General features: G+C 39.9%; 1 protein-coding gene across 1 annotated transcript in view; it reads right to left on the bottom strand.

The window, feature by feature from the left end:
• Positions 1–22,657, bottom strand: part of LOC146512578 (testican-2) — a 47,726-nt gene extending 25,069 nt beyond the window's left edge. The window contains exons 1-2 of the mRNA XM_085169466.1: positions 22,472–22,657; positions 9–54 (exon numbers count right to left, since the gene is read on the bottom strand). Coding sequence (XP_085025592.1) covers positions 9–54; positions 22,472–22,657 — 232 coding nt within the window. The remainder of the gene's footprint in view (positions 1–8; positions 55–22,471) is intronic.
• Between the last annotated feature and the right edge of the window lies 1 nt (position 22,658).

Below are 22,658 nucleotides of genomic sequence, written 5' to 3'. Positions count from 1 at the left end.
TGACTTACTTTCATCAGAACCAACGTTCCCCTCCATGTTTTTGATGTAGTCATCCTGCAAGGAAAAAACATATTTGCATTAATGGCTTTAATAATTTATTCCAGGCAACACAATAAAGGAGATTTGCTCTTGGATTTTTAGAGGCTCAATTAAATTAAAATTTGGAATAATAGAAATAATCAGGGAAGATAAGAGAAATGCATAATTATATGGAAACTCGAATGGCACTTTAAATTAAATACATTCATCTCATTCATGTTAATTGTAATTGAAAAGAGAGAGTAAAGATGCTAAAAGTAAATAATGGTGCCAATAAAACCTTGGGAGCTCCTTAGCCCTGAGTTTAAAAGTAATATAAATAATAATAACTAGAAAGAGTTTGCCTAAGGTCCAAAAACACAGTGGTTTCACCATGAGGTTATTGTTTATTACCACTGCTATTTAAATTGTACTTTTTAGCTGATGACGTTCTTTTATACTCTATATATTATTGCAAGTCAAAAGCACAACTTCCAGTCAAATTCTGCATATTTTTATTATCTGGCTCCACATGTTGCACTGCTGTGGTATGTATTTTATATCCATTTTGCTGTCCCTAGGTACAGGTTTGGTAAAAAACTAAACCCTAACAAATTCACTAACAAGCTTGCTCTTAATTAAAAAAAATTAAATCAGCCTTTTTTTCAGACTCTGAGATAATAATATATTTGTTTATTTCTCTTGAGAGTTTACGCTTCTCTTATTTCATAATAAAATAAAATTTTAGTCTTATACGAGCCAGCCTGAGATCATCAAGCCAGACTTTCCAGGCTGTTCCCTGTCAGGGATTTGTTCTGGAGGTGACTTTGGCTCTGAAGGTCTCAGATTTAGTGTGAATTCCCCTGGAGAGATCAGGCTGACTGACTGTCTCCTTACAAATCTCCAGATCTAATCGTTAAAAAAAAAAAAATTCTTTTGAAAAAGCCAAAATGTGGGTGTGTACAGAAATTTAAGTATTCCCTTCTTCTTCTTTTTTCTTTTTAAACCACAAAATGTTTCAGTGTTTATAAAGAAAATGCAGTACTGGAGAAGCAATACTGTGGTTTTGGAAATAAAACTTGATTAATTTTTCTCACAGAGGATTGTGCGTGACTCATAGTTGGAGTGCTGCTAAGGCTTGGATTAGTATGCAGCTCTCTCTGCTTAATAATCAGTACAGCACAACTATGACAGAAAATATCTGGTTCTTTGATAAAAACGTAGACTTTAGACCTGCCCGTCACGCTGAACTAAAACTAAAACTTAAAGCCATAACATGGACCCACAGGATGAAAAGCATTACAACACAACTTATAAAACTAAAGCATTAAATGTCCTCTCCGTGAGCTAGGAAATTACAAAGTATTAAAAACGTGCTCCATTAATAGCAAAATATGTATCATCACAAGTCGCACGTAAGATTTTAACAGGATAAAAAAAAACTGTTTCTTTTTCAAAAGCTTTCATATTACTGTCATGAAAAAATGTCAACTTTGTGACATTATATCTATAAGAAGTTAATATGTGACCCTCAAGCCAAATTTGTTTTTCCTTAGCTTTAAGCAAGGTCAGGAAAGAACTGCCAAACTCATCTTCACTGTTGCAGAAGTAGCTTCTAATATAAAGTAAACGGTGCAAGATAAGACTCAGCAAGCTTAAATGTATCTCATAAAAGGACTTGAACTATCTTAGCTGTTGCACTGGTGCAAAGGGAATATTTGCAAACCAACTCTGTTTTTTTAGAGTGTGTCCCTGGCGGCACTGCGCTGGGACGATAATAAAAACTCTGCGTCCCCAGGCTGTATCCATGCTGGCCCATTTCTCTGTGTGTCAGAATAGAGAGGATCAACTATTAAGCGGTTACAACTCGGCACAAGGCCCAGGGAGGACCCCGAGGATCAGGTCTGTTCAGTTTAGCTCAGTCTTACTCTGCTCAGGGGACACAAAGACTGAGCTCTCAAGTCAAGCTGAACAAGTATAGCTGAAGGCTTAAATACAGTGTACAGAGGGAGGAGGTAAAGGGATAGTGTTAGTGTTTATACCTTGTTTTCTACTGTTTTTCTTAAATAATGCATTTCACTCAAGAAAATGAAATTTCACTAAAACTCTTGGTTTTAAAGAAGCCTCTTTAGTTGGATTTACTGAACAGAGTTATGAAAAGCGGCTGCACCCAACAGAGTCACTTCTAAGTATGCCCACCGTTAAGGTGCAGGAAGCCGCTGCAGTTTTCTCCTGAACTATGGGTGTCAGCATTCAGACTGATATAGGAAGAAAAGAAGTCAAAACCAGAAGCACAGACTTGCAAAAGTTTTTCCAAAAAGTTTTCAAACTGTTGCAACACTTCCCACTTTATATCTGCATATCTCTGAGCTTTGTAGTAGAATATCATTAAAATGGCAGCAAAAACCAACACGATGACTCGTGTCTTCAATGCAGCTGCAGCAGCCGCGGCACAACCTGCCAGGTTACGAAAATCAAGAGGTGCACGACCAGTTGTTCATTGCCTAACGCCAGGCCACAGCAGTGTGCGGCCAACATAAAAACATGCTAAGAAACTTAAAAAGCCATTGGGTAAACCTGCCAAAACATAGCATTTTAGTGAAATAACATAAATGACTCAAATAAATGTAAACTGTTTCTTAGGACTTATTTAACATGGTTGTGTAGAACCACTTGACATAACTTTGATGTGAAATGTTCTATTCATGAACCACAATTCAAATTATTTTAATATTATTTATTCAGAGTGTGTTTGACTTTGGCTGTACTCGAATTGGATTTTATATTTTTTAGCCATTTTTTCTAATCATATTTGTGTCACACTAATGGAGCTGAATTGAAAGGGGAAAAAAATCACTACTACTAACAGTGATGTGGTATAAGTGCTAAGCTATCATACAGGTGAAACCAAGGGTGTAAAAAGTGTCAGAGCAAAGACAAACAATGTACAAAAGTACAAAAGAGACACTAACCTCAACTTCCTGTGGCGGTTAAAAGCAGCAGCGAGGGAGACAAAAGAGAGACGTTGTTAGGGACAAAAAAAAGACAGTTTTCAGTTTTCATTACAGGCTTCCATTTAACATAGAAAGAGTGGGTAGGTTTATAACAGTTATTGCAGCAGTTAAACTGTCAGCCCTTAATGCATTCTGATTGCAAATACATGCCTTAGTCTCACTCCTCTCCGGGGACAACATAAGACATTCACAAAGGATTATGAGCGCCTATTAACTGAGGATGATCAGCTGCCACTTCTATGAGCTGGCAGGCATCCTGAACACTAAGGGCCCATTCTCTGGATGTTTACAAGCAAGTGCCAAAAGCCAGCTTCCTGTAGCTCAGAAGTTATGGATAAGCCATGACATATAGTGTCAACCTTGGAAAAATACAGGCAAATTGGTGGAGGAATCTTCAAAGTCAACAGACGGATGTGATTTAGATGGGTTTTTTTTTTTTTTTTAGAGTTGCAGCACACACACACACACACACACACAAACACACACACACACAGAGAACATTTACTAAGCGTAGCAGTGACAACACAGACAGATATAGCTTCTGTAAAGTACAACCTTGACTTAAAAGGGGAGTGACTGCTTTCCTTTCATTCCATTTTACCGTCTTGGCTTCGGTCCAAGGGCATTACACATCAATACCCACCACAGCCTTTCCCCGTGTGTTTCATCATTCAGCACTCTGCTGCGTTTGAAAGAAATATAGCACTGCATGGTTTATTTCAGCAGCTCAACCCTGTAAAATATACCTAATTCACACACCCACAGCCATACCTGTCTACTTAACAGAGCTGTGACAGCATCTTAATATATCACCACGGACATTTTACAGGCCTCACAAGGACAAGCCAAAAAGCCAGCGAAAAGGCTTTAAAAGACTGAAGTAAGAATTTATCACCGGTCCACAGCAGGACTTTAGATTTCACCTCGGAGACAGTTTCTTTACAGTAAATACTTTCCCACTGGCAGGAAAATGTCCTGGTGCTACATATACGAGAAGCAATATCGCTCTTTGCTATCCTCCAAATGGGCTGAATTTCTGCAGGGAATCATAAGAGGAGAAGAAAAAGAAACTTATAATGTGTCGTGTGAATCGTAAACACCCCCGCTGCTGTATCAAATGACTTTTTTTTTTTCCTTTTTCAGATCTGCATCTTCGCATGACATTTCGAAGGTTATAACTGAATCGTTTAAGTTTCAAGTTGACACTGCGACATAAACCGAGCAGAAATAACTGCTAAGTGTTTAAATTAGGCACGAAATCAGGTTTTGCAAACATGTGGGAAGTGTCCGGGTAGAATATGATTTTAAAAAAAATCTGAAAACAAGTGAACTAAGATTCCGAGACTGTAAAAGCATCACATGTAACAATTAATTAATTATTTTCAAGTCTGCTGCAATTACCCAGCTCACAGTGCTGCCAGGACCAACGGGAGCCCGACATAATGTCCTAAAGGCTGGAGTGCTTATCGTCTCTCAGCAGCAGTGTGACAGCAAGGACACCAAGCTGAGGCTGTCTTTAGTCCTTCACCAAGGTTGAGAGCTAATGCTGTCCCACTGAATCCGAGCCAGGCTGCTGCTACAGTTCAGAGCGAGCTCAGACGAGAGGGAAGGAGGAGGGGAAAGATCAGGGAGCAAGAGGGTGTGATATTCATGGTGGCGATCCCTTGAGTTATGTGATTCATATCACACAAACCACCTCTTCTGCCATTTGTCAACAAGGCTGTAATGCAGCCGGTGTAAAACAGAGCCAGGAGGCTAATGGAGCTTGACTATCCAGATGCTGCGACTGCTCCCCCTGGACTGCTCGCCGGTATTAGGCTGACAGCATTTGGCCACAAGCCTGACTGCGTTCTCCTGAATTAACGTCTACCTCATGTCGCCTGAGCCCGTCTGCTGGGGACATAAATACCACTGCTAACCGTGAACCAGCCAGCCCCAACATCACCAGTGCAAGACAAGTGCACACTTGTGTCCTGAGTAATGACACCAAAATCAGTGTGGCTGCTACAATGGGTAGCATGCATGCACATCCTTGTCCTGAGCTGTGACGCCAAACCAGAGGGAAGCTGAACTTACTTTGGCAGGATATTGGGGTATAAAAAGCATAAAAAAACATAAGTTTGGATGTTTGAAAATGTGACGTGCATGCAACATTTGCAGTATGGCTAGTGTTAGGAAAAGAGTGTCCGTAGTCACCCTACTTTCAACAAATGTGAAATGATAAACAAATATGTGATTTCATGTGATGTAAATAGTCATACGGCACCAAGAAAGTGGCGTCAGGTCATGTGATGACATTACCAGCCACAAGAATGGCATCTGGAGGCTGTATGACAATGGCTGCATCGGCGTTCGTTAAGCTAATGAAGAAAAACAGCTTCAACAAACATCTGTCCAGCTTTTTAACCAGTTATAGGTTGCAGTAGGGCTGGAGCCAGTCCCAGATGTACACCCCAGACAGGTCGCCTGTCCATCACAGGGCTGCTTCACCAAACATGATAATCCTAAAATAAAAATGGCACCAAATGTTGAGGAGAAAGAGCTTGCCAGAACAGAACTGTCAGAAAGTGTGAAAACGAGAGAATCTCCCCCCAAGAAAGCTACAAAGCAAAGCTAACAGACTGCGAAAGTCATAGGATTTATTTAGATAAATGGTTAACTGTACTCCACCTTCATAAAAATAACCTCTTGCACATTGCTAATCCAACACTTTTACTCTGAATTGATCCAGAGTTTTATTGCTGACCTTTAAAGCTCAAACATGTCTGTGATATCTCAGCTTTTTGGGCTTACAGGAATAGGCAGTCACAGCTAGCAAGCTCTGAGTGGTGTGAATCGTTTTGAGTCTTTGCTTATGGGATTAACATGTCTTAAAATGTATACTTCGTGATTTAAGATGGGTATCTTTGGCAAAGTAGATTTCATGGCTCATAGCTGAGGAAGAAAAAAAGGCCACTGGATTACCATCAGACACTCAGTGTTGTGTAATTGATATCGTAAAAAGAGATTTAGAGCCATCTGTAAAGTTTACGCAAGTCGAGTGTCTGAGGTCAAGTGCAATTCAGTGGCAAACCCTACAGCCTTGACACTTTTAACACAGACTACATACTGCGCAGTAATCCAAAAATGACGAGAGTATTTATGTTCAAATAGAAGATTTATTAAAAAGGAAGGCAGGTTTGTGGGCTCTAAGTGAGAGCTGCTGGAGCAAATCCTGACTTCAGCTTAGCAGAAACAATCTTAGCATCTATTCTACACCACTGCAATGATCCATCATGGTGCATGCATATTGCTTGCTCCATCACTGCAGCTCATCTGCATGTAATTGACATTGATGGTACAGTCTGGCCAGACTAGAAATCAAGTGGTCCTGCAAAAATCTAAAAATCCCATCAATCGGCATGTTTATCGCTAACTATATTTACTTTTGATTTATTTAGATCCAGATGCAACAATTTACACATCAACAGTAAACAAGTCTCAGCGCCGCCTTCTGCTGAAGTCTGCCGCCGTTCACTCAGAAACAGACACACAGATCGGGAATTTTTAGTTAGGAAGTTCTGCTTTCCAGATGAAATCCTTCACTCTCAGGGCAATAACTGCATGCTACATCCTCCACAGTATTCCTTATTGGTATTCTGAAGATGATATTTGCAGTGAAGACATCACTTAAGCAGCAGGATATGAGTTAGAGGTTAAATGATGACTTGGACATTTTGCATTTCCCCCACTTGTCATTTATCCAGCTTCATGAAGTCATTTACTCTGCCGGCGACTGGATAAACACAGGCTGATGGATGGACTAGTGATCTGGCTCGTGTCTGTAATGAACGAAGAACTACAAGAGGCTCTCCTCAGCTGATTGCTCCACACTGTGCTGGAGCTGTGTCATCCTATCAGATCACTCAGTCTTGGCCGCCTAGCTGACTGGCAGGACATTGTCGGCTCGTCATTCTCCAGCTATCATTTGCACGGTAATGTGCTTTGCCTGATTAATGTAGCCGAATTAGCTATGTCTCCTTACCTACTTTAAATTGCAGCAAAAGGGCACTCAGGTGGAGGCTTTCGTAATTTTACATTCCACCCTCCGTCTCTCTGTAGTTACCAGGGAGCAGCGGGAGTGTATCTTGCCATTGCCATGTCATTATGGCGCCTTGAATCAGCACGCTGGGGCCTAAGTGGTGGAGGTAATGTCTCGTTCTGTTTGTACCCTGCCGTCTTTTAGAATGACAGAGAAATGAGCGAGACACTAATGGTGAAGACCCACCACAGATTGAAACACTTAGAAATGCATTAGAGCGTTTAAAAATGACGCTGTGAGCCTTACGGCCCGAACCCATCGACTTTAGAGTGGCAAAACATTCCGTTTTCACTTAAACATGCAGCAGAAATCACAAGGCAACAGCTAAGTACATATTTTCACATCTCCTCTGATCCCACATGCCAACTTATGTGGTTTTAAATGCAACAATTCCTCAAATCACTTTCACTTTGGCAGACCCTTACATGATCTTTGGTTGCATTACAGTTTATTTAGGGTGATTACATACGTCTACTCTATGAAAGAAGCATGAGATTTTTCATCACACTCCAAAGACAAAAATAAGAAATCCACAGAGAAAAATGGGGGGGGGGGGGGGGGGGGGTCTTGATTGCGGCAAAATACCAGGGCATTATGGGATTAAGTCGCAGCCCAGCAACACAGAGCTGGATCAAATTGATCATCTGAGCCAGAGTGCTCGGGGGCCTGCAGGCAAAGGACGCATATTGTTTCACAAGGTAAGATGCCTGCCTGCAATGCAGTACAATACAGAGCACAATCTGCAGCCATCTCTACACACTGAAGGGCACGTCTCTTTTCCCGAGCCACAAAAAAAAAAAAAAGGCAAGTGCCAAGCGTGCATCCATCTGAAACGCCCGCACGGTGCTGCTGAAATGCAGAAGTAATAAGGATGAGTGAGGAGAGGAGATCAGCTCGTGCAGATGAATGCAGATAATTTAACCAACTGGCAAAAACATTTTCTAGTTTATTTATAGCGAAAATAAAGGAGACTTATCTCAACCCTGAAACAAAAGTCTGAAAAACATTAAGAGCTTCTCCCGTCGGCTAATAAGATGAAAATTTCAGGAAGTTGCATCACAGAAATAAACCTTTTCTTCTCAGGAGCCCTTTAGCTGTGGTCTCAAATCACTGATGAAGTGACACATCAAACACTGGTCAGGCTCAGTTTTCTGCAGTAGAGGCTCCATGGTTGAATCAAGGCACTGCATGCTCTGAGAGATGCAGTAATTGGAGAGGAGGAGGACAGCACAGATGCAGGAAAATGGATTCTGTTGGGCCCCACTGCTGAGCCAAGCAGAACCCCAGAACAGTCTCTGCATCATCTTATCGCTCCTTCCACCCCATTTGCAAAACAAAGAAGCAGAAAGAGAAGAGGCGAGCCTTCAGGTTGAGCTCCACACACATATGCCCCAGGGAGCTTGCAGCTTATGCAGGGATGTCTTTCCTGTGCTGAGCTATGCTGCTTCTGCATACAATATTAGCAGAAAAAACCCATAATAAGACGAGCTGAAGCATGCGGCTCCACAGAGACCAAAATATCTAAAGCCAGTGAGCTATTTTCACTTTGTAGTAGGTAGACTCATCGGTATTGATTGGCAAACACAAAAAGTTATCAGCATACATAAACAGATGTATGAGCTTAAATTTTGTTTGGTCCTGGCACTGCTAACTTTACCACGGGAGCTTAAATCAATATTGGATGTGGGGGAGGCTAAGAAAATAAATTCCATGCCAATAAACTCCGAAAACCCGACTTTTTTGTCTGGAGGAATAAAACATGCCTTGCAGCTTTCACTACTTAAAATACAAGCTTTTCATTGATTTGGACATTTTCAAGGATTAAGCAACAGTTTTGAGGAGGAAATTCAACCCTGCTTCTTTTAGTTCAATCCTCGGAAATTGTATGATATGCATTTCCAGATACAGTATCTCTCTTTATGTCCCAGAAGATTTTTCTTAAAGTGTATTATCAGTAGAAGAATTACTATTCCAAAGACTCCATGACTTTCTCTATCATTTACAGTGTTTTTACAGTAGTTTACTTGAAATACTTTTTTAGTCTTAAGTTAATATATCAAACTGCTTTTTCCTGGCTGTCTAAACATATTCACTCTTGCTTTAGAGGTTAGGTTAAGTATAATCCAGGGAGGTAAGTAAGCAATGCTGTTTAGCCTTTAAAAAATATGTAAAAAAAATGAAAATTCCATAGGAAAAGTAGCCCATCTACAACAACCTCCACAGCTCTGTCTATTCTGTGCATGCATGTGATCATTTTCATCACTTTTAGTACTGGCTGTGGTTTGTTGGCTTGCTGACTACCTTAATCCAACCTGCAGGACCTGAACAACCGTCAGTGACCACAAAGCAGAATAATCTGAATTTAAGCTGGTAACATTAGTGCTGACTCAGAGGTTTTGAGCCAGGTTAACACGCTCACGAGCATGCCAAATGTGTATTGATGTGCAGCTGAAAATAGACTTCAATAAACAGCTGTTACAAGCTACAGCGCTCAGGTGTTTCAGGAGTGAAATGATGGAATGCTATCGTGTTTTAAAAGATTTATGTCTTTAAAACAAACCAGTGGGATTGGAGCTGAGTGAAACAGACTGACTAGGAAAGTCAGAATGTAAGAAGAGGCAAACAAACATTTTTGCACACAGAAAAAAAAAATACCGACATAATTTTCTTTTACTTGGACGGATATGCAGTAGCCAAAAATCTGTGTAAAGCTTTTTTTTATGCTGTACTGAGCAGCTGTGCAATCATTTAAGTGGATTGTAATGCACTGTCAGCATGTGTGTTCTGCAAACCTCTAAGAAAACTGTGATTACAATATACTTTTTATTACCATCTATCTTTGCCTGTGATTATTACTTTATTTGCCGTCTCCGAATTTTTAACAACTGTGCCTTCCGTTTGAAATAATTTGGGTCCGCTGACAAGTATGCTGAAGCTGCAGAACTCTTTTATAACTCTAAGTTTACAAATCAGCAGCATGGTTAGGAGAAGATAATTATGATGAGCATTCCAGTTGAAATGCCACGGGGATCTGCAGGGGTAGCTAAGTTAAATATGCTAGCTGGCTGATTACATTTAATTCCCCCCGTCTGCCATGGCAATGAGAACAAATTGGATTGTTGGGGCTGCTGATAGTACTAATCTCTGCAATGGCAATGGGATATTACAGTAAAACAGGAAGACACATTGAGATGTTGCGTTATGGCTGTAGGAAGGACTACATCACGCTATAAATGAGATTCTGCTGGGTTCTTTCAACTGAGAAAAAAGCTATTAGTGTTTTAGCTCATTTCTCTATCCCTGCTATACGATTTGCTTGATTAAGGTCATTTCAATATGACTTTGTAGTGTATATCTATTACCCTGCCAACGCAATGAATTAACAGTCTCTGTCTTTCTCACACACACCAACAAATACATCTTCCAAAAGCCACACATACTAAATACAGCTTGAATATAGAAGGGATCTTAGGCCTTGCAAGCATGCCCTTGACACCTCTCTGTGGCTCGGCTCTCTTTACTCCCCAGTATGGCTCCGGGGCAGTCAACCCCATCTCGTCCAACATGAAAATAAAGCATACGCAAGACAGCAAAAGAAGCAGATTCTCTCCAGGCAAGAGCATGTCCTCTACGTTTTTGTAGCTGCCTGGCCTAATTGTAAAATACTTGCCCTGCTGTTTCAACAGTGAATGATTTGTGGCCTAAAGCAAAGAATCTATCAATGCCAGGTTGAACCTGAGAACCTTACATTATTACACCCATTGTTACTGAACATAAGCAATACAGCTGTGTTTGCTTGGAGCATGTGTTTAGTGCAGCATGGACCTAGGCAATTCATAACAATAATGGGGTGGCCCCAAACACACATCTATAAAAATATATTAACAAAATAAAACACCGTAGGCAGACCTAAATATATTCAGGACAATACTTTTCAGTAGCCCTAATGTATTTTTTCCTATCTAATGTATGCACTGTTATTTGTGTAGGATTTTTTTTCCAGGTTTAGTACAATACACAGAAATAACAGGTCCCACCACTGCACTCTTACTGGAGAGTGTTTTCAGCAGGTGAAGCGATCCAAAGTGTTTACGTCGTGTACAATAAGATTTGTTCAGATAAACAGAGAGGGATTTCATTGTAGTTTACTGGCGGATGAACTTCCCGGAGACAAATGCCAACCTCATCATTTATTTTGTCTGCAAGGACATGCATTATATTTTATTTGTCCAGCTTTTACACGGCTAGTGTTTAAAGCTATTATACAATTCAAAGTGAGTGTGTTTTTAAATAGACAGTAAACTGGTTATCATGTGATCTAAAGTACAGACGGTCGTTTGGGATATTGGATCTGTGGTATTTTAATCCTTGTATGTATTATTAACTAGTAATAACTAGTAGCCCGGCTATAATTATTGTAGTTTTACATTTTCACATCTGACACTTGACTCTAGTTGTGGCTGTCAAGATAGGTGGCAGTGAGAAATATAGAAAAGCATGCAAAAGTATCTTATTTCCATTCTCTAGCTATAGGGGAAGAGCTATAAAATGAAATATTAAGTAACACCACTAGAGATTGTACTTACTGAAAACAAAGACATGACAACCACCTGTTAGTACAACTAACTGTAACAAAAACAAATTACTTGCCAGATAATTCCGACAAAAAGGCGTAAACAACCCAAATGCATTCAAGAAGTGTGACTCAAACTACCTAAAGTGCCATTTGGCAGACCTGTATCAGTATACGTCTGTCATTTAAAGCATCAACACCATTAATCCAGCCTTAATACAATTTAAATGAGATTTATACAAAACAAAATAGTCAGCAAAAGAGAAAAAAAAAAAGTGTTGCTAAGCTGTAAACCGTTTTAATTTCTGCTTCAAGCTGTGAATTTTAACGTGTGATTCGGAAGCTAGTTTCCAGTGAATATGTGAGGAACTGCATTTTTTCTACTTAAGCTGCATTTTTTCAGCTACTGAGACTCCTGTTTGCTGAAAGTGTAAAATTAATAATACGCATGTCCCTGAAAACATGAGTCAATGGGTTTTAGTGAATTGAGATCTTGCAAAAAGCACTGAAGTGTCAATTATCTTTTTTCCAAACTAAAGATATAACTGAATAAAAATGATCTCTGGGGAGGATCTCACATTAGATACACATCGAATAAAAACACAGCCATTTCCATCAGAAACAAATTACCTGTTAAAATCATACAGGGTCGAGTTTTGATTTTCTTTTCTTTTTAAATTTGTTTCCCTTTGTTGCTTAATTTTGGGTTTTCCTTTTTGCTTGTGATCCTGGCTACCAGCATGGGATGGCAATGTTATGCTCAAGGACTCATAGTTGGTCCATGGCTCAGATATATGGATTCAATTTTTGCGAGCAATTACAGATTCCTGATGATTATTAAACAGATTAAACAGTTTGGAGTAATAATTATTGGATAGATTGCCATCAAATTTAGGAATAACTTCATTCTCCCCTTGTGAAAAGCAATAGTGACTTTTCATAATCATTATTACTATTATTATTATTATTATTATTATTAACTCTATGATTTTTCCCAGACTTTCACATTTTGCTATAGACTCAAGAAAAGCAGTGGTATCAGACTTTTTCTTCTTTTGGCTAAAAATTGATCATTGGTTGAATTTTGGGTGTGCCGCCCTGCCTGCCATGAGAGAAGACAGACACACAAGCAGAGTGGCAGCATTCGTCGCTCTGCGAGCAGCAGGCATAGAGGAGCTTCACCAGTACAGAGACAACTCTCAGGCAGATGCCACTATAAATAATGCATGAACAATAGAGCCAGCAGAAGAACCTTGGAACAACTAATTATTCAGCCCGACATTTCAGCAACTCACAGCGAAGTTAATAGCTAAAAAAGATGAAATTCAGGCCATCATCGCTGCTGATGTGAGTTAACACTGACGTTGTAGGAACATTAATCTACACCTAACACAACAAGTTGCTTTCTCTTGCTCATACTAAAACAAAACTGAAATGCATGTTTGGACTGTTCAGAAGATCTTTATGAAAAAGCAAATGTCTTTCTCTTGCTACCCAGTGATAAGTGCTCCTCCATAAGAGCAACTACAAAAAAAGCACTCTTTCCACTCAATTAAGAATCACCAACGGTGGTGCTCTTCCTACTATGAGTCGAATCTGAGTAGCCCCAAACACTCGCAGCAAACCTCGGCACCGGTAAAAGACATGCATGGTAATCACAAGAGGACAAAAAGGCATCTCATTCCACCACTTCTGCCATTTTGATCTCATTAGTGTGCAATGAGAAAAAAAAACACACAGATAGCTGATGTGATAGGCTGATCAGATTCACAGCAGAGGAAATACGGATAACTATTAGCTCGTCTTAATTTTCAACCCTCACTCTGTCGTTCACTTTTAACTGGAAATAGGCCTCATTATCATATTTCCGACAATTGCATACTGTTTTCTTCCTCTAATTTTTCATATCCGTAATTACATTGGCTGTTAGCGCAGGAGCATAAATCCTGTGGGAGGCTAATAAATGGCTGAGGTTGATGACAGGAGCAGAAAAAACCCACAGCTGGCAGTGTGTCTTTGAGCTAAGTAAAGGAGCTCAGTGTCGTGATGAAACAGCATCATGTTTGCTGTTCATATGCAGAAAAAACAGGGTGAGCCCTGGACTTGCATTCATCAGAACCCTCACTTTGGAGCTGTGCTGATGTAGGATCAGCGGCCGGCTCATTGGCTTCGCAGAATGACTTTAATCTGTGAATGAAGCATTAGTTTGTTTGCTGCAGCACAATTAGTAGTCAAACACTGGTTTTCACAAGCCATTAGTGACTCCAGAGGGATTATGCTAGGCAGCACTACCTTAGTTTTGTTGCGGCCTGTCACAAAATAGATGAAGATAAATATGAAGACTTGGCCCATGGCCAGATCCAGCTGCTAAATGGGCAAATCTGGCTCAGTGGACAGTAATGTGTGAGCGCTGACGAGAAGCAAGCATTGTGTCGCAGAACATTATGAGCGTTTTCGCACCTGTGCTGTTTAGTCGGTTTAAATCAAACTCTGTGGACTTGTAATCGCACTTCGAACGTGAACAAACTACAGTTTGGCTGGCTGTCGAGATTTATTCTGACTCCTCACATGTGTTATACTCTGAGTTTGCATTGATAAACTCTGGGAGGAGGTACAGGGTGCTCTTATTTATGTATAACCGCCATAAATATTGTTTTGCTTCTCTGTCAGTTAAACTGATAAATGATCAGCTTGTGACTGAATGACAGAGAAGGGGAGAGGTGTTTGAGGTTAATTGTTTTTTTTAATTATTTATTGTTACTTATTCCAAGGTCTGTGTGTCCATTTAGGGTTTTTGTCTTCATTTGTGTCAATGTTTGAGTTTCTAGATGCTGCAGATGTCGTAGTCCTTCAGTCCTCCTGGTACTTCTGCCAGCTTTTCTCACTCTCCACCTCTCTCTCTGCTTGTGTGTGTGTGTGTGTGTTGTGAATGGTATGGTAGGATAATTGAGAGAATCTCCCACTAAACATCAGGTTGGCATATTTTCTATTTCAATTATTGGATGCTTTTGTGTTTTTGTGTGAGATAGAGGCCACACCTATGTGGGAGTGGAGATTTCACTCTAGTCCAGCTGGCAGCTATTTGGAGTTAGTTGATTAGTGATGATTTCAGCCCTTCTCTATAAAGGGTAGAGAAAACAGGAAGGAACGGCGTGTGTTGTAACACATTACCTTTCAGAAGCAGGATCCTCTTGGTCCCCACTCTCCGACATGGCAACATGACATCAACTCACCTGCTCCTTATCTGGTGATCAGTCGGCTCCCTTTAAATACTGAGGACATGTCATCAGTCGGTGCTTGTGATGGCCAAACCCGTGGCCACACTCTAAAGTCAGTAACTTTTGTATTTTCATTCTTCATTTGAACATAGTAATACATTTTAGTTGCCAATAACTTTATTGATTGGGTTGGATACATTTGTTCTATTTGTAAGCGCGCACATTTAGTTTACTTATGTATTCATACTACATTTCTTTGATTTCTGACTAACCTTTTTATTTCTTACCTGCCATCATCTCTGGGAGTTGCTGGACAAAAGATGGTAGCCAGGGTTTGAAACCATTAAATGAAAAGGAAGATAATTGGACCACACCACCACTTCCTGCTGAAGGGGAGAATGTGTGTTTTCTTTACTTTAAAAACAAAGTATTTGTATTTAATTAAATATTTGAGTTTAGGGCTTTAATGGGGTTTTTGATTTTCTTCTTTGGTGTTTAGTTTATTAACAAATTGTTAGATTGTACTGCATCGTTTGTGATTTATGATTGTGTTTTGTTTGTTACCCCTCATGTGTCACAATGGTCTGATCAGCCATTATATATACCCTTGTATGTCATTTCATGTTTAGGTCAGTTATGTTTGTTTGTAGCAGTCATTTGGGTTGTTAAGTTTGCAGTCTTTGCCTGAGTTCAGTTTTGTTTCTTTGACGTCTTTTATGAGCTCAACATTTATTACTTTTGTAAATATAATTTTTGGGGGTTAAATAAATGAAAATTATATTTTTCTAATAATTCCTGGGGCTCCTCCTGTTTTTCAACTCGGTCCATCACAGTGCTCAAGCATTAAACGAATCGCAGTCTGTGTGCACGCACCTCTCACCATTCTCTCTTCTGTCCAGGAGCCTGCACTGTTTTCCTTGAGGAGGATTTGTGCATTTGAGTTGGAAAGAGAGAAGTCCATTTTGCTATCGAGTCTAAAGATGAAGTGGAATCTATCGGACAGTCGGCTAGGATACTGTACATAGAGACCCTGGATGTTTTCCCTTTTTTAAAATACAATGTAAATAGTTTTTTTTTTCCACATCACTGTCAATAAATTGACCGATCTGCATTCTGGGTCTTTGAGTCCTGCCTGCTCTCAGAGTATGACAGCAGCTGCCTGATACAGAATGATTTTCACCTATGGACGACAATAAGGTTATCTTATTTTAAAAAGCTACAAATGTACAAAATCATCAACTGATTCAGACTAGATTAAACAAAGGGGGGGAAACACCATAAGAGTGGGTCATAAGCTAATTCTTCCTGATCAGCTCTTTGAATCTTAATCACGTGGAGTAAGGTAGTTAACCCAAGAAGCTATGCAACAGCTATTTGATTTATTGCAGGAGACTGCCTGAATATGGAATAAAACAAGTATTAGTTTATGCAGTGCAAAAAGTAACGCTCAGCCAGGACATTTACTGATCTTATTGCTAACCAGCTGATGGCTCATATCATACCCTTTTAGGCATCCTGTTTGTAAATCTCATATGTGGCAAGCTATTCAAGTTGCTTTGCCTGGTCTACATTTGCTGCCCACCTGCAAACCGCTTTGCAACCCTCCGACTGCAAAACATTTGCCACCATTGCTCCAAAAGGGAAGACGGCATGTATAATGTGCTGATTATTTTTTTCAGTTTGATTAGTTGATTAATTGTTTGGTTTATTAAGTCTCATAAAGGCACTTTTGAAGTCTAATCAAATGTCAAATGAACAGCATGAATCAAACTAATTGTGTGGATTAAAACTTAAGCTTGAAACCAGGTGTGTCAGACAAACCATCACTTGAGCTCATTGCATGTCTACATCGAAACACACTGCATTTATAAATGATAAACAGATTTTTAATAATAAAAGAAATTATTTTTGCTGCCCTGAAGCTAGAGCTGGTTCGGTTTATAAAACACTGTTGTTCTCCCTTTCTACAGGCATTCCTTAATGAATATTGAAAATGTAGATTTAAGCACGCTGAAAGGCTTGGGTAAAATTGGAGTAGCACTTGCAGTTATCTAATTATTGCTCTTATCACTGTAGTAAATCAAATGAATTCCTAGCCAACAATAAAGCTAATGATCCCTCATATTTTTCTTCACTGTGACCACCTTAATAACCAAAAGAACCGAAGAGCCGTTTACCTAAAAAAATATGTGGCAATTTAGCCTCATTAAAAACAAAGCTGGCAGTAGAGCAGGTGCGAACTTTAAACAGCCCTCTGTGGTTGGCTGAAAGGCTGCATGGCTACTTAATGAGGTCCCTCTCTGCACTGCTCAGAGAGATGTAAGGAATCTGGCTGGGAATGAACAGCGCAGTATTGTTCACGCGAGTGATGGTCTGAGCTCCCACTGAGCGGATTCATCCGAATGCACCAGAATGCAAAGTGAAACTTGTGTTGCGATGAAGAAATACGACAAGTGCTCAAAGACTTCTTTTTTTTTTAATCAAAGCTGTGGGCTAATTAAGCTGTGCGCTGTCATTTGCAACCTGTTCTTCTGCTTTGTGTGGCTGAATTTGTGCGAATCTGAGGGCAGGGGAGATTTGATATCTTGACACCAGCAGGATGTCATGATTACAGCTTCGACATTGACGCCTGTCATAAAGGAGCTTGTATAACATCCTGTGTATACCTTCTACATCTGCTGCTCTTATTGTTCTTCCTTTAAACGTTTCCTCATTATATCCCCATGCTGGTCCAATTGAAACACCACCCACCACTTGGTTTATAAAGCCCACATGGTGACCCCCGTCCTCCCCACTCTGTTTCATTTTATTTCGATGCAGGAATGAATATTCCTGTTTGCTGTTTTCACACCTCCTGTTTGCCAAGACAGCTAGTAAACAAATACAGCCCCTTCGCATTTCAGATGGTACGTCTTAGTGCCTGACAGAGCAGAGAATAGTCTCCTCTGAGTAGAACCAAGCCAACTTGGCTGCTTACAGTATCTCCTCCTGTGCTGTGGTTGAATTTACCTTCATTTTTTTTTTTTTTGTATGAGGTGCCTCTATACAAATGTATGAAGAGGGTTGAATGAGCAAGGGCTCAAACCATCCCTATGCGATTATGCACACCCCCATCTGCTAAGAGCTTAGCTAAGAAATAGCCATGGTCAGCAACAATAGGAGGGCCCTAAGTGTACCAAGAAAATATCCCCACATCATTACACTACCACCAGCAGCCTGAACTGTGCCATCTAAATGAACTCATCAGACCAAGCAACCTTTTTCCAATTTTCTCCTATTGACCAATTCTGGTGAGCCCATGTGAACTGTAGCCTTCCTTTCAGTTATAGGCAGTCTGGCTATTTTCTTCTAAGCTGTTGCCGCAACAAGAAAACTGCTGCTCATTGGATCTTTTTCCCCCCCGGATCATTCTCTGTAATCCCCAGAGATTGTTGTGTGGGAAAATTCCAAGCAGTGGAAATACTCAGACCAGCCTGTCAGCCACCAACAGCCATGCCACATTTAAAGCTGCTTAAATCACCTTTCTTACCCAGTTTGAACATTTTGGCCATGGTTATTTGCCTAAATGAATTCACTGTTGAGTTGTTGCCATGTGTTTGGATTACTAGATAACTTTATTAACAAGCAGTTGAACATATATAACTAATAAAGTGACCGGTGAATGTGTAAGTGAATGTTGATGAAGACTAGCTGCTTAAACAACTAAATGACTGAATTATCCAGGAATTATTAAGGAAGCATTCCACTAATTTTATTCTGTTTTCTATTTTTCAGTAAGCTCAACATTCTACTTGGATTGTTCCACTGAGGATTTGGCTAAAGGGATGTAGCGGGTTGGTTGTTTGTATATTTAAATAATAATGACAATGAAGTAAAGAAAAAAACAAAACAAAAATAGGATTGAGAATTTCTATCATCGAGTCTTTAATTTAATTACACCCAAATAGTCAAATGAAAGCTTCTCAAATGAAAATAAAGTGTCTCACATCACTGCAACATTAACATCTTTTACTTTTGAGATTAAATTAAATGTTCTGCATGTTTATATTTTGAACTCAAGGAAAGGGGCTTGTGAAAAGTAAATGCAAACTTTCTTCTACAGTGGACTTGCACTTCAGAGTGAGAAATAATAAAACAGCCGTCAGTGCTGTGCTGAAAAAAAGTTTCTACACTGAAAAATTCATCGGGAATATATAAAGAATCTGACCTTTAAGCAGAATCAACAATCACACCGATATCAATGAAATCTTATCATTGTCCTTCCCTAAATGTTATAAACCTTTTTCCCAATGGGCTTATGCTAAAGACAATAATAGACACTATATACTCCTTGTAGAGTATACTCTATACCGCTGGTTTTCAAACCTGTTTCTGGAATACCCTATTCACAGCCAAAAAAAGGTTCATGCCCCATATCCCACAATTTGCACAACTCATTAACCATAAAAAGGATCCAAGTTAAACTGCAGTGAAATAAAGGTCAGCACAGTAGCATCTGCAAACTCCAAACTGTTTTTTTTTCCCTTTGTAAATACTCTCCATTCAACCCAGTTTCAATCGATATTTTTCTCCTCGTGGTCCATTCCCCGCTAGTAGGGCCTGCTCTACGGTTTGAGAACCACTGGAGTGAGCCTTAGCTGTAAGGCATTCACCAATCTTTTACTAAACTAAACTCAAGCTAAACTCAAATGGATTGAAGAAGACTCTCATGTCACATCTTTTCTGCACACTGTGGCTGGACGTGCTGCTAACTGCCCACAGAGAGGCCCCATATCGCTCTGTTCACCCTATCTGTCACTCAAACGCTGATCCAATCTAACAGGAGAGCCGAACTCCACCAAACACCCGTGGAGATAATATTTAAATCTGCATGAAAGCACAAATTTGCGATTCAATTACAAATTCTCTCCAGTCGGACACATTCCTGCACGTCACCAGACATGGTCAGAGGTGCTGAAGCTTCTCTCTCTGGCAGACTCTGATAAGACTATGTGTCTGACGTGATATTTCTCAGCAGTGAGATCAAACAGCTGTCCGGTTGTCAAGGTAGAGGCCTGGATCTAAGCGTTGCTAACCAACTCATCCTCAGAGATCTCGTGCATCCTGATTTATGCCATGTGTTCAGTCTTTTGGCAGTGACTATTGTAACCATGTGGCACACCCAGCATCATAGCCTCCTGACCCTTTATAAGCTAACTGTCTCCCCCAGTGCCCACGTATCCCTCTTTTGGCTGCAGATGTTTTAATATCAACCTTCCTATTTATATCACTGAGGAAGGATTTAATATTAGAAACACATCAGAGTGTAACACAAGACAATTCACAGCAACAACACAAAATGCAGCGATTCAGACCATCCACAGCACTGAATCAATCAATCAACAGCTGTAAAACTGTCTTAACCTTTATAGAGACAGGATTTACTTATTTTTAGCTAGTGATCTGAGTGTTGTGCACATCCTCCCTTCGTTCAACATGTCTGCCCTGATTATATATGCTCTGACCAGTTATTATTGCCAGGGACTGAAATTGAAACCAGGTTCCAGTTGCCAAATTGTTCCACATAGTCCAAACCCTTGGAACTGTACGCCTCCAAGATCAATCAGTTCCAATAGAAATGCTGCCATGTTTTTCTAACACAACAGTACTACAAAACAATTGCACTGAACTCAAAGAAGTTGAGCCTATGCATGCATTTGTGCCTTTTTTCCTATCATCAGAGCTAATAAACCTAAAAGAGGCCTGTAATGGCCTGCTTTTTTCCCAGGCAACAGACAACTGATCAGGAATCAATAGGAGAATCAATAAAGCATCTGACCTATAAGCCGAATCAATATTGGCTTGAGTGTCAGCATTTGTCCTTAATCACCACCTGTCACGGTGGGTGGGATTTGTAATTTGGTGATGAAAGAAAGAACTAATATTGTCAAATGGGTAATCAGTCAATGGGTAATCAATGCTGGTATGTACCAGTTGTGGATACTGGGATGGGATAAAGTTAGATAGAATCCAACTTTCTATTTCAGCTTCAAAAAGCAACACACAAAAATAAAAAATATACATTTGTGAAAGCACCATCATCACTGTCATCATTCCACCCAGTCCTCCTCAGTTAAAATGAGACCTTCATCATTACCCACCAACATTAAAACGACTTTCTCATCCTGAGCTTTCAGATATTTAATGGCACAAAAGACTGAAGAATTTGCCCACTATAAGGATCTGGATTGGTTCACACCTGTCTGCTTTGTGGTTTACAACAAGATAGCTGTTCTTATCATATCTCTTTTTGCATCGGTGTATTGTTGGCAGTGGTGGAAATAAATAAGCAGGAATCTGATTTACAGGAAGCTGCACTACTGTGATGAAGAGCCTGCATTTATCAGGTGCATCATTTGTCGATGTTAAAAGGTTTCACAGCAGGATTTCGTGAAAATGTAGGCCTATCCCGTCACAAAAAATATACGTGTCAAGATGTACCATTACTGGTGTGGTTGCTTGGACCATATACACAAAATGTATATGGTTGCTGTAACCTTACCCAGTTACCCTGCATTTAGGCCTATGTTCGTGATTAATATTTTAATCTACAAAATTCCAAAACAGTTCTCTGAAATTTGTGGAAATCTAAGGCACTATCTTCAAATAGTATTTATTTTGGTCCTTATAAAGCATATTTGTTTAGCTGCAATCTGCAAATGGTGTTTTTGCATTAAAAAGGTTTTTTTGTTTTTTTGTTTTTATACCAATCATGGAATTCCAGCTTTATTAACAATATGACTAAATTTTGGCCTTCAAAATTTAGATATTTTAAATATCATCACTTATTTTCCAGCTTTAGGGAATGTTACTCTTGAGCATTGGCCATGCTTTTTTTTTAATATTTGATATTTTCTATTTATGATTTATTGACAACACAGGAGATGGCTTGCTGTACGTCTTTTCAGTCTGAAAGCCCAGGAAGACTCCTACCTGTGAGCCCTACATTTACAATATGGCAGATCAATGGGAATTCATGAATAGAGATACGGTTCAGAGTATCACAGTTACCCAGAAGGAGCTTGGAAATAGCTTTTGAGACCATATGTCGTAGATTTCCTTTGGGTTTTACCGTATTCACTTGCATTCACTTGCAAGACGGTCCATAGACGAAAAGTGTCAGTTTTAACCGCAGGTATACGCAATAAAATAGTTGGCATTCCCCCTTTATTAAGAAGCAATAAATGTATTAAATCGAATAAGATAAAAAATGAAAAAGAAGAAGAGTGAAATGAATCTGAATGGTTTCATGATCGATGCACGCACACGGACACACGCGCATTCATTCGGACCTCAGTCTAAGCTTGAATTCTAGCATCCTGTGTAAATACTTTCATTTTTCAAAGTATTTCTCATGCACAAACTGATAAAACTGGGTATACGTGCACTTCGGGTTGACAGTTAACTGTGCGCAAAAATCACCTGAGAAACCAGCCTGCGCTTTCTCCACGGGGAACACCTCTGAAAGCCCAGTATAGGAAGAGCTAAAGACACGACAACGCATGCTTGTGTTAATTACACCAAATACAGCACTCACGTCTCTGAAGCGATTCCAGTGTTTGATCTTACGGCTGTACTGGGAGATGGTTGACAGCCATTGCTCATCTTCCATGAAATTCCCGGCTTTTCCTGCCTCTTTCCCACTTTTCACGTCCACCTGGAGCGAGACGCCCACCAGCAGACACAGGCAAGCAACGATTCTCACAGCCACCATG

The sequence above is a fragment of the Neolamprologus multifasciatus genome, chromosome 8 (genome assembly GCF_963576455.1).
Source record: "Neolamprologus multifasciatus chromosome 8, fNeoMul1.2, whole genome shotgun sequence".
In the NCBI taxonomy this organism is placed as follows: Eukaryota; Metazoa; Chordata; class Actinopteri; order Cichliformes; family Cichlidae; genus Neolamprologus; species Neolamprologus multifasciatus.
Note: the sequence above shows the minus strand (reverse complement) of the source record. Positions and strands in the feature narration are given on the sequence as shown.